Source organism: Palaemon carinicauda, chromosome 42, assembly GCF_036898095.1.
Source record: "Palaemon carinicauda isolate YSFRI2023 chromosome 42, ASM3689809v2, whole genome shotgun sequence".
In the NCBI taxonomy this organism is placed as follows: domain Eukaryota; kingdom Metazoa; phylum Arthropoda; class Malacostraca; order Decapoda; family Palaemonidae; genus Palaemon; species Palaemon carinicauda.
In genome coordinates, this window is record NC_090766.1 from 53,514,013 (window position 1) to 53,527,705 (window position 13,693).

A 13,693-nucleotide genomic window follows, 5' to 3' on the forward strand; every position below is an offset into this window, starting at 1 on the left:
CATTATAGGCCAATGGGACCACCTCCTCATCCAAGATGGCATCATTTTGGAGGCTTCCACAACAAACCATGTGGTCCCAGCCATCACCGCCATAGCCCACGTCCACATTGTCCTCTCCGTGGACCAATGAGACCTCCATTCAATAAACCAAGATTTGCAATGGCCACATCCCGTAAGCTTGCTTGCATGATGATGTGGGTAATTCCAGATCTAGGATGGTTAAGTAATTACCTTTTTGAGAATGATGATAATGGTAATGAGGAAGATGAATGCAATAACCAGGTACCTGATAAAAGTGCAGAAGAAGGGAAGGGCAAGGAATCAGAGGATAAGTGTGAAGATGATGATTTGTGGTTAAAGGCCAAGGAGGGTCACAAAACAACTCAGATTTTTGTGGGACCGTATTCAGAGAATGAGGTCAAAGTGAGAGCCGACGGATATGATGGTGTTTCGATAGAAGCATCACACCTGCATGGTGAGAACATCGTGGCGTCTGTGATCAAGCGTCTGCCGTCCCCTTTCGAGAGGGCATACACTATTTCGCATTTTCAGGAAGGCCCCATCATTTTCATTACTGCAATGAATGCTGAAATGGAGGAAGCTCCTGAAGCATCACAGGATCCTGCTTCATCCGATGAAATTCATGATAACTAGGATTTTATTCCCAAACACATTTGAGTGATTCTTTTACATATTTGTTCTCTGTCCTTTTATGAAATTTGAAATGCTAAAAGTGTTGCAAGAGTTTGATTAGAGTATCACACTCATTTTGATTTAGTTTCTTGCAGATTTGTTGTTCCAATTTAAAAATATAAATTCATTGAAACAGTGAATGGTGTTTAATTTTCTATCCTATAACAAATTCGTATCAATCCTGTCTGCCTTATTACTGCAAAAGTAACTACTTCCAAACTACAAAATTTACTTTTCTGACAATATGATAAAGAGAACCTTTTATCCCGTCTGGTCTATCATTAAAGGAGATATAGACAAATTACAAAACATCCAAAAGGGGCCTATTATGATGGAATGTAGTACTAGATATTATCATAACAGTTAAACTTGCAGATGTTTTAAGTAGCCATTGGAATACTTCATTTTGTAAATATGAAGTTGAAATTCAATAATTTCTAAAAAAGAATTAGGAATTTGCAAAGGGAGTCTTACAACCCAATCCTCATCTCTAAGACCAAAGAAAATAAAGCCAAGTAAGGGCCACTTTATATACAGCATCCAAGTCATCAGTCTGCCTAACTTCAATTAGTAAAGAGATCTGGGTTTCAGCAAAACACATTTTGTATACTTCAAAATGTGTACAATACAACATTAAGGTAGTTATCATAACCCCCTTTCATAATATCCCTTTGGTTTCCTTGTTATTGTTGTTATCTCCATTTGTTCAAGATTAAAAATGTTCAATGAGTCTTGAAGCTCATAATAAGCTCATAATTATGTGGAAAATTTAGAGAAGACATGTACCAATAATATAACCAGAAACCTTATCAAAACATGGTTGTTGCTTAGATTTTCTTTCCTAGTAAGAAGCCTATTGGCATAACTAATCACATGCCCCACCTTGCTGCACTTACAAGTTTGTGATTAATTAAGATCTTCTTTTGATATATACACATGAGAACTGTATGGCCATATTTAGCCATAATGTTTACATAAATCTGAATCTACTCTGCATGAGGAAGGTTGCTTATCAAATTGATAGACTTTAGCCATGTTATCCTTGAGCACATTATTTTCACCAGTTTTTCCTTCACATCCCTGAGTAAAGAATTGAACACTTAATGTAACCCACCCAGGCCCCATGACCATGTTTGAACAATCTAAAGATTATATTAAAAAAAGAAAGTCTTTCCTTTATTTTTGTCAAATTTGGTCCAACATTCCAAATAAGATGGTGTTACCCAACGACAATTTCACTCATTCTAAATAATCCTCTTTTGAAATGGGACATGTACCAAACACCATAATCTTAATTAATTCAAATCACCTTTGCCTATGGATGCTTCGTGGCGAGTATGGCTGGAAATAATTTTTCCTTTCTAGAAAGAAAAATTTAACTTTTATAGTATGCATGCATTCATAAGCTAGACATACGTAAACTTAGGTGACCTATTAAGGAAACAAGCCAATATTGTAACATCATGTTGACAATACAACACAGTGCATATTTATCTAGGGATTTTCATTATTTTTCCTAGGTAAAACAAAATTTAGAGAATTTGAAAATACATGACTTCAATCATAGCTACAAGATTTTAGGCACATTTCCTTTACAGTAACCCATCACATCTTGCAGGAGTAGTAACAAAACCTACTGGTAAATTGAGCTCGTCTTATCTAAAACAATCAAATGGGGTTGAACATATAGCAAATAAAGTAGCTGTGTTATATTAAAGTTTTAGATTCCCAATGCAGCAATATTCTCAAATTATTATTATTATTATTATCATTATAATCATTATTTGCTAAGCTAAAACCCTAGTTGGAAAAGCAAGATGCTATAAGTCCAGGGGAAGCAAATCATTAGCGTTCCACAAAGTTGATTACTTTCTTCAACAAATTACATTAAACAGACCACAGTTATGTTCAATGATTATTGGGAATTTCCATCACTTCAAATTCAAACTCCTTTTGATCCAATCTAGGTAGCTTGACACACGAGTGTACACTCCAGGGAAGTCCGGATGAGCACACCCAATGCCAAAGGACACCAACCCCATCACATAGTATCTATCCTTCTCTACACTGTAGTAGTTCAGAGGCGCTCCGCCATCACCCTGCCAAAGGACAAGAAGAGCATCTTCACTACATATATTCGTAAAACTCTTAGCAAAGAATCATTGGATAAATATCTACAACAGTCAGTAAGGAACTTCATAGATCTTATCTTTGTCTGAATCTAATGTGTCAAAACTAGTTAGACCAGTTTTAGACTGTAATATGCTGATTATATTCTCATTTCTATAAAAATACTATTTAAAGGTTTAACCACTATATGGAATTATATGTTCTGGTGATTTAAGTGAGGATCTGAATAACTTTGATGCAAGAGTAACTCGCAAAATCTTATTATAATCAGGCAGTTCCTTATCAATCTTTGCAACAAAACAGAATGGTTTCATATCTAGCACTATGAAACTTTACAAATAAGGACATTACTTACATTACAAGCATCTGATTTACTGTCACCAGCACAGAGTTGTTTATCAGTAATTAGTAGTACACCTCCGGTTCTGGTTTTAATGCGTTTGTAATTTTCGGCACATGTAGATTGATTGGCTATTGGCACAGTGCCAGCGAGAGGCACTTTTGAACTTTCAGATGCTGGAATAAATACAAATGGCATAAATTAATATAAAATCTCCTTCTAGTGAAGGACTAGTTTGTGTAGAGCAGCTCAGTGACAACAGTTTGAGTTTAAGTGTCATGACAAATGAGGCAGCATAACCTCATATGTCGGTTTGGTTCGGTTAGATTACCCGAAGATTCTCTCTGAACAGGGGAGCTTTCTTGACAGCATGTCCTAGCCCCCAGGTGCTACAGTATTTTCTTGCAAGAAAAAAAAAGCCTGCAAGTAATATGTCCAATATTTTACACACATAATGGTTACTATCTGAATTCAACTACAAAGTATTTGAACAGAATTGGAAAAAAGCTTAAGACTACTTCAGTGATTATTTTTTCAAAATAGGCCGCTTTCCTTACAATTACAGTTTGGCTTCTGGATTAGGTTAGACAGAAAACATTCGAGGTTGACTAGTTTTTCCTATCACTCACCGAAAACAGTTTTACCCCAACCAACGACCGTCATGAATTGCCCTGTGAAGTCTTTGCCAACAAACGGAAAAGGAAGACAAACTGGATAGATCTCACCTGCAAATGTCAGAAAATTTTGCAATCAGACATACTGGCACATATGTACATTTAGAAATTATACTTTCCTTTCTTTCTGGTTACCTAAATTTAAGTATATGTGATGTTAATTAATTTGGTTTTAAACTAAATATTGTTCTTAATCATGATTAGGAAAAACCGACAAGAAAATGTCACTGTAGATGAAAAAAAACGTTCTTTAATGCTTCCAGATTCTTAGAGATCAAGGAAAAATGTTTTTTTAGAAATAAAACATATACAAGGTTTTCCTGATATTTACAAAAATGTACTGTATACATTAAATATTTTTATAGAGGGTCCAGTAGGCAATAAAAGAACTAACAAAGTTACCCAACTCACTTGTAAAGACAACATCCCGATCTAGGGGTAAGATCATGATGTCATTTTCATGTGTTGATTTGTTGTAATGATCCGTGCTGTAGAGCATTATCCGGTAATCTTGCGGCTGTTCGCCTGTCCTATCATCTTCGATGTGATACTCTCCCAGCCTCACGAAAAAGCTGTTTGCATGAGAAAAGACAGTTTTATTTAACTTCTCTATAAGATCACCATTTATTCTCAATATCTTCTGTTTAGCCATCTCTCTAAGATGACCCAGAAACAATGGTTGGAACTTACTTGTTGATCTGGTAAGAGAAGCAACTGGCTGCTGTCAGTACATGTCTACGCGTGATCAGAGCCCCAGCGCACACTGGCCTGAAGCCTCTTGTCTCGTGAATTGACCCTATAGCTGCCAGCCATGGCCAGGCACCTGGCTGGAGTGAAATGGACAAAATAAAGATGCATTGATGTATACTGTGTGTGTGTATATATATATATATATATATATATATATATTTCTACCTCATACTTGGGATCGAACGCTAGCCCTTCTAATGAAAGGCCAGGTCGAAACCAACCATGCCACGAGAGGCCATAAAAGGAAATCCGAACCTGACACTAATCTAGCTGTCCGAGGATTTACCTGGCGAGACATCAGTCTCTTACCAGCGAGTTTTACCCGATTTCCCCGGCCCACCACGTGACACAATTGGTAGTAATTCATTCAAATTACCCCTAATGAGTCAATATGGATAAATATCAACACAACATCGTGTTCAAATAGAAATAAATTTCTACCTCATACTTGGGATCGAACGCTAGCCCTTCTAATGAAAGGCCAGGTCGAAACCAACCATGCCACGAGAGGCCATAAAAGGAAATCCGAACCTGACACTAATCTAGCTGTCCGAGGATTTACCTGGCGAGACATCAGTCTCTTACCAGCGAGTTTTACCCGATTTCCCCGGCCCACCACGTGACACAATTGGTAGTAATTCATTCAAATTACCCCTAATGAATCAATATGGATAAATATCAACACAACATCGTGTTCAAATAGAAATAAATTTCTACCTCATACTTGGGATCGAACGCTAGCCCTTCTAATGAAAGGCCAGGTCGAAACCAACCATGCCACGAGAGGCCATAAAAGGAAATCCGAACCTGACACTAATGTAGCTGTCCGAGGATTTACCTGGCGAGACATCAGTCTCTTACCAGCGAGTTTTACCCGATTTCCCCGGCCCACCACATGACAAGTATGAGGTAGAAATTTATTTCTATTTGAACACGATGTTGTGTTGATATTTATCCATATTGACTCATTAGGGGTAATTTGAATGAATTACTACCAATTGTGTCACGTGGTGGAGAGTTTTTCATTGCATAGATACTGTACAAAGTCCCACTCATACAGTATATATATACATATACATATGTGTGTATTCAGGTATTTATGCTAATGTCCATATGCATGCCCCTCTTAGAACGACTTGCTATGCAAATCTCACAAAACTTGTTATTATAATTATAGGATCACTATACATTTGTAGTTCAATATTGTGCTAGATTTCGTTTTAGGCTTTAGATTATGGTAGCCTATTGGAAATGTCCCTGTCTAACAATCAACTCAAGCTCGATAGCTTCTAGAAGTGTTTGCAGTCTCATTCTCCTTGTGACTGAGCAATAGTTGGTTTAGGGGATCCTTTAAGCCCTAGCTTGCTAGAGAGGGAAATATGCCATGATCATATGTCTGTATGCTCAGTCTATAGGACATTACCCTGCTCCCTACCTCTACCACTTTTCAGCGACCTCTAATTTTTAAACACAACTTCATACACCTGGCCAGTCCATTTTATATTGGCTTTGATACATAAAAAAAAAAAAAAGTGAAAGAAAGTAATGATCAAATCTCTTTTTGCCTCATTGGCTAACATGCCTTACTGACTTTGCAATTTTGACTATGCTACCGGAGATACAATCAGGAATCTAAAATGGTGTCAGGAATAAGAATTGAGTTGAAATCATAAGCTTACATTAAAGCATAGCCGATTTCTAATGAACAAATCAGCCTGTGGAAAAGAAATAGGCTGAAATCATTTTTCTTTTGAGAACACTATGATCGGTCTTCAATTCATATCACCTATAGGGTGTTTTAAATGATAAAACATACATTGCAAGCTCTATATTCAACCCTTGGGTAAAATTGCATATTTAAGGATATTCTTTAAAGGTGTTTAGCCCACAAGTTCACAACTTGGTCTAGCCTACAGGATAATGCCCTAGAGACTGACTATATCTACATTTCATCATTGTCCAAGCCCCCTCTCCATCCAAGCTAGGCCCAGGCAATGCCTGCTCATGACTCCCCAGGTAAATCTATAGACTCCCCCAAACATCCCATCCTTAGATCACAAGTATGGTGAAGTTGCAGACACTACAAGAAACTATCACGCTTGAGTGAACCTGAACCCCAGTCAGGTTGATCACCAGGCAGGGACGTTTAAAATAAGCCACCACAGCCATAGACTGAGCTTCTTTTTTTGTACTGTATATCATTAGCGAAAGATAATAAGTCATTGGATCGCGCATGCATGAAATGAATTCACGAGTTACACGAATACTGCCAAGAATTTTAGATTTTTTTACCACATTTTTATTTTGTCAACACAAAACAATGAATTAAATTTATTTATCTTTACACCTGTTCTTTGAAAAACCTATATTAACCAAAAACCATCTAAAACTTACATTATTGAAGGTCCTCTTATTGGGAGGTATTCCACACTCTGTCTCGTCAGGTATGGTCACCTGTGAAGGCAATTCAGAGACTGCCGGTCGAGTTGGAGTGCTTTGGCCAATGGGGCAGCACAACCAGGCATCAGGTGGGTCTAAACTGAATGGAGAAAAGGATAAAATTTTTCGTAATTATAAGGAGTTCTTTTAATTATTATCATTATTATTACTATTATTATTATCATCATTATTAACATAACTAGCCAACCTACAACCCTGGATGGAAAAACAGGATGCTACAAGACCAAGGAGTAGCCCAGAGCGGAAAGGAATACCATGGTACCGAGTCTATGGCACTACCCAAGACTAGAATACAATTATTTGTTTTTGGAGAGTCCTGTACTGCACTCAACAGGTCTTACTTCTTACCGGCAAATTCTTTCCCTGAGGAAGTTGGCACTTTCCGGATTACCCCTGCCTGCATTGATCTGACTCTGGTAAGACTGGCAGGCGGTCCACGGCACACATGACCCTTTGATAGTGAAATATAAGTAAGAAATCTGGAGTCGATATGATGGGTTTAATAATAATGGCGAGATATGAAATATCAATTAATGATATCAAAATTCGTTTCAGTAGTAAGAAAATAAGATAATCACAATTGAAATTAGGGAGATATTACTAACCTTGCTCTCCGGATGGCAAAGTGCAGGTTTCTGGGTCTATCCATCCGGTGTAACAAGAGTCGTTGATGAAGCCCATGTTGGAAGGGAAAACAACACGACTTGGTCAAAAGCTAACATTTAATGTATATAACCTAACATACAAACCTTAAAACTAACATCATATCTTTTAATGTTAATGTTAGTGTGATATGGCTATTAAATATTCCTATGAATATTTAAGTCAATTATAATTAGTGATCACCTAAATTAGGTTAGGTTAGGCTGGTTGGTTAGGTTAAGTAGATTAGGTTGATTGGTGAGATTAGGTTAGTTGGCCAGGTTAAGTTGGTTGGTTGGTTAGGTTAGGTAAGTTGGTTGGTTATGTTATGTTAGATTGGTTGGTAAGGTTCTGTTGATTGATTGGTTGGAAAGTTGGTTAGGTTAGGTTATGGTAGATTGGTTGGTTAGGTTCTGTTGATTGGTTGGTTGGTTAGGTTCTGTTGATTGGTTGGATGGTTAGGTTAGGTTATGGTAGGTTGGTTGATTAGGTTAAGTTGGTTGGTTGGTTGGTTGGTTAGGTTAGATTGATTAGTTATGTTAAGTATGCTGGTTGGTTAGTTAGGTTAGATTAGGTTAAGATGGTTGATTAGGTTGAGTTAGGTTGGGTTGGTTGGTGAGATTAGGTTTGTTGATTAGGTTAGGTTGGTGGGTTAAGTTAGGTTAAATTGAAAAGTTTACGTCGACTAGTTCATATATTTATATCATTGTGATCATATAGCTACAAAAGCTTTTGCAATATCGTACTGATGCATTTTGATTTCTGAAAAATAGAAAATAATAACAAACAAAAAATCAAAGGATGGAAACTACATCCCACTCCCTCCGAGTTGGTGCGTAATTCAGTCGCAATTCACCCGCAAGGGCTATGGAACTATGCCTTAAGGTTAGGTTAGGTTGGTAGGTTAGGTTAGGTTAAATGGAAAATTCAATGTACACTATAGTCCATTTCTTTTAGCAATGCATATTTGCACCGACTCGCGGCGGTGCCCTTTTAGCTCGGAAAAGTTTCCTGATCGCTGATTGGTTAGAATTATCTTGTCCAACCAATCAGCGATCCGGAAACTTTTCCGAGCTAAAAGGGCACCGCTGCGAGTTGGTGCAAATATGCATCGCTAAAAGAAATGGACTATAGTTCATATTTCTATATTACTGTGATGATAAATTTAGTAAAGATTTGCAATCTTTGATGATACGTTTTAACTTCTGGGAATAGAATATAAAGAAAAAAATCAAAAGAGGGAATATCTACATTGTACTCACTCTGTGCTGAGGCAGCCACCCAAAGGCAAATCAAAGCTCCCAATCCCTTCATGCTCTTCCGTCTGGAACTCTTCTGGCGCGGAGTCCCTACCTAAAGGAACATACAAATACTTACATTGACATAGATTACACAAAACAAAAATGCTTTAACAAATCTCTCTGTAGAAAATAGAGAGCATGTCTAATTCTCAATTGAATGAAGTTGGCAAAAATAGATGGATTTTGTTATATATGAATATATATATATATATATATATATATATATATATATATATATATATATATATATATATATATATATATATATATATATATATATATATATGGTGGTAGGACAATTGCGTCCCCGGACTTTTTCGTCCCGGAAATTTGCGTACCTGTACTTGTTTTTAGTGACCAGGTAATATTTGTTAAGAGATAAGGAAGTAACTCTGTCTCTTTGTATGTCTGTATGCATGGATATATGTATGTAATTATGTATGTATGTATGCATGTTATCGCTCGATTGCAGAACTACTAATTACTGTAAATAAGAAATAAGGCATAAAACCACTGAGGTACAAAACTTAGAATTACTGTACTCATCTATGATTTTACTTTTGTATTTACGTAGACCTTTAGAAAGCAATTCCTGGTTTCTCTAGAAGCAGAAGAGACTTTTTATTCTCGGCAGTTCAACCTCAGTTGTTGGATTGGGCATAGGATTCAACCAACTTTCTCAATTTCATCGTGGAATGTTCATGACCGAACAGCTGATGACTTGCCGAGGTCCAATAATAGTTTAGAAGGGTGGCATAACGCAATTCAGAATTCTATAACATGTCATCACCCCTCCAGTTGGAAACTAATTGACGCCTTACTGAAAGAAGAAGCTGTGGCGGAGAAAAAGGAAAGTAGACTATCTTTCTTACGAGACGTTGCTCATAACATGCATACCTTTTAGGTATGAACTTAAAAGTAGCCATCGTAAGTCGTTATTAAAAAAATATAACCTAAACTTTTTAGACATATATAATATATAGAAAATTTGTAGTATATACATACAGTATATATAAAAATTTTCCATTTTATAAAGTTATTATAAGATAATAAAACGTGCAAATGAAATATTGATGTCTATATATATGTTCTTTCGTGTCCAGTATGGCTATAGGTATAATTATTGCCAAAGTATGAATCAAGAATCTAAATTACTTGATGCTATTAGAACATATGCATATTCAAGGTGGAAAAAGGTATAAATAAAATTACTGTGTAAAAGTATAGAGTAAAGATAAAGATGAAAAGCTTTATAGAATCAGTAAAACACACATACAGGTACGCAAATATCCGGGACGCATATGTCCGGGGACGCAATTGTCCGGGGACAGAACAGTCCGGGACGCAAACGTCCAGTACGCAAATGTCCTAGAACCATGCAAACTGGCCATACCCCAAACATGTATAAGGACATATTTGAAGCCTTTGTCCGGTAGCAGACTAGAAACGGCTGCAGTTTTTGGTCTTGTGATATATATATATATATATATATATATATATATATATATATATATATATATATATAGCATATGGTTCTAGGACATTTGCATTATTACGCTGGCCATCTGCAGATTAATGATAGTAGGAGACTTTCGTCTGATCACTCACAGCAAACTTGCCTTTTATGGGTGGCCCAAACTAGTACAGCTTTGTTGATCATGGCGATACACAAACCCTTTCTCTACGTATAATGCTACACAAATATTAACACATTCATTGAATGTAGGTCGTAATTACTGATAAGCAAATCAACATTGTCTACAAATCATAATAAACTCCCACTAGACATCCGAAAGACTTTAGATATTAAGGCTTTCTAGGGGTAACTGAAGATTTTCTTATTTTCTAAGTGCTTTGATATTGGACCTGCCAGTAAACGAGCTATGAGCGGTGTGAAATGCTGAATGTCTTGGAATAAACAAAAGAAAATGACTGTGGAGGTCCTCTAAAGCAGTGGTTCCAAACCTGGGGGAAATTTCCCCCTGGGCGGAAATTTGAAGCTTCCAGGGGGGGAAATAATTACACTACCTACTAACTAAAACAAGCGGAAAATGTCCTCATAGTACGTGCGGCAATTTGTTGTTAGCCATTCAATTGTGATATGATCATATCAGTTCTCAAAGACATGATATTCAAGGGGAGAATTGGAATATCATGCCCATTTCTGAGGCAGGCGAGTGGGCATGAGGGCTGGGCGGAGCATGAAGGGGGAAATCTGGACGGTTGAACTGGGTGCAGGAGGGAAATAACAGAAAAAAGGTTGGGAACCACTGCTCTAGAGAATAGGGTTTCCCTGCTGTGTGGGACCAGAAAAGCCGCCCTTAAAGTAAAGTATCTTAATCAACCTACTCACTTCTCAAGCATTGACTTGCAAAAGAGGCAGTTGAAACTGCCATCTCTCAATTTCACAGTCTTGTTGAAATACTTTAAGATTCTCTACAATAACTATATTGTCCTTCCACCTCCTTTCCCCTTAAACGGAGAAACACATACTGTAGTTCTGCTCTGCCACGGGTAAACTATTGGAGTATTGGTACTAATTTTAGTACGAAGGCTATAATCTTTATTATTAGGTATTTAAACAATTTTCGAAAAGGTTCTTATGGCGAGTTATTTTCTTTATCTGCTTAGTCATTTAACTGCTGAATTCATTGTTGTTTCCTATGAATAGTTTTCTGCACTCACCTGAGAATCAGTCTTGTGATAAAGCAGAGAGGAGACAAAAGTCACCTTTCAAATTTAAAGTTAGATATATAGAGTTTCATCTTCGGCTCTCCTATATCTCTTATCACTGATACCCTCTAGGGTTTCATTGTAGTGTATTACATGGCAATGTATCCTAGTATTCCAACTACTTATTCTTATAGGAAAAATTACGCTCCCTTCGAAAATAACACTCGTTCCCGTCGCAAATGAATAGTTACAGAAATATATATACATCTATATCCTCCGATAATGGGGGACCCCCTTTGGGAACCCGGGGTTTTGGGTGGGGAAAACATACTGGGGAACCGATATATAACCGTAAATCAGTCCTTTTCTCCTCTATACATTTCCTTCTTGTATTTATTATAACCGTAGGAAAATACAAATCAGTGTAACTGGATATATTTGGGAGGAGCCGTTTCAAAGGTTATTTCTTGTAGTAATACAGTAACCAGTGCTGCCAACGCCTGATGTAGATTAAATGTTAGCATTCCATACCTGATGTAGATCAAATGTTAGCATTCCATGCTAACATTAGCACCCATTTGTTCATACGTTCGTTCGCACCAGTTTCCGACCTGCGCATATATAACCCCCCTGCGCAGGAGTTTCTCTCCCTAATTACTCTTTTTTTACCGTATTATTTTCTCATTGTATATTCCCATTGACTATTATTTATCATTCATTCCATTTTCCCTTCCTATATTGGGTTTATTTGTTTGGTTATTTCCTTTCCCATTTGTACGTACGTTCGTTCGCACCAGTTTCCGTCCTGCGCATATATCACCCCCCTTCGCAGGAGTTTCCTCTCCCCAATTACTCTTTTCTATTACCGTGTTATTTTCTCATTTTATATTCCCACTCAATATTATTTATCATTCATTCCATTTTTCCCTCCTATTTTGGGTTTATTTGTTTGGTTATTTCTTTATCTCTTCCCGGTTGCACATAAATTCTTACTCTGGACTAGTTATTTTATCCAGTTAATTCTCGGTATGATCACCTCATTTTATATTCCTATTCAATATTATTTACCGTTCATTCCATTTTATCTTCCTATATTGTTTTTATTTATTTTTGTTGGTTAGTTCCTTTTCTCTCCTCTGTGTCTTATAAATCTTTTCTTTGGTCTAGTTTCCGTATTTAGTTCATTCATGTTTGCCCGCTTGTGTTCTTTGTTTTTCCCTTAACCAATCACCACTCTAGGCCTATGCAGATATCTCCCTACCGCCCTCCCCCCTTCCTTTATCCCCTTGACCGCTCTTTTCATACCCTTTGTTCCAATGCCTTTCCCGTTGTAACCTTTGACCTGGTGAGACGTTCTTCATTACTAGTGCGGTTTCTTTTTTCGTATTTTGCGATGGAGCATATTATAGAAACTTGTACCGGCTGCAGTATTCCGTACCTAAAAGCAGTGGCTCAATTCCATGGTGATTTTTTGATGCTTCAGGTAATGTTGAGCAATTTCTTAAATCTCACATCGTTATTCCTCATCGTTTAAACTGGCCCCCTTCCGTGTCCAACAAGTTTCGTCGTTTTCTTCATAAATGTAAGTCATTCCTCAATAGTCATTATTCGTGTTTTGTGACCGGGGTACTTCTAGGCAAGGTTAGGTGGGTTTGTTAGGTTCTGTGGCCTTTCTGTACTTTTTATATATTGCGTAACACTTATATGGAAAAATTATTTATGATACCTGTGGAAATATTTAGTAGTTCTACCACTAGTAATGACATCGTGTCGTTGGTAGTTCTGTGTACCATTCGTCACCGTTGGTAGTACTGTGTATCAAGGTAAGTCATTTCCCAATTCTTAGTATATGTGTTTTGTGACCGGGGTACTTCTAGTCAAGGTTAGGTGGGTTTGTTAGGTTCTGTGGCCTTTTGGTACTCTGTATTTATGGTGTAATAGTTATATGGAATAATTATTTAGTTTACGTATGGAAATATTTATTATTTCTATCTCTAGTAATGACATCGTGCCGTTGTGTATTCACTGTG

General features: G+C 37.1%; 2 protein-coding genes across 2 annotated transcripts in view; one reads left to right on the forward strand and one right to left on the reverse strand.

Annotated features, from left to right (window-relative positions):
* Positions 1–833, forward strand: part of LOC137633296 (uncharacterized) — a 2,887-nt gene extending 2,054 nt beyond the window's left edge. The window contains exon 2 of the mRNA XM_068365518.1: positions 1–833. This exon is cut by the window's left edge and continues 197 nt beyond it. Within this exon, the coding sequence (XP_068221619.1) occupies positions 1–654 (654 nt within the window). The 3' untranslated portion in view covers positions 655–833.
* A 1,091-nt stretch (positions 834–1,924) lies between these two features.
* LOC137633295 (venom protease-like) lies at positions 1,925–9,052 on the reverse strand. The gene is made up of 9 exons (XM_068365517.1): positions 8,952–9,052; positions 7,653–7,688; positions 7,396–7,498; positions 6,982–7,126; positions 4,528–4,664; positions 4,249–4,409; positions 3,793–3,888; positions 3,179–3,339; positions 1,925–2,792 (listed from the first exon to the last, which is right to left on the reverse strand). The coding sequence occupies exons 1-9, from the start codon at positions 9,001–9,003 to the stop codon at positions 2,625–2,627; spliced, it is 1,059 nt and encodes a 352-aa protein (XP_068221618.1). The 5' UTR covers positions 9,004–9,052; the 3' UTR covers positions 1,925–2,624.
* Between the last annotated feature and the right edge of the window lie 4,641 nt (positions 9,053–13,693).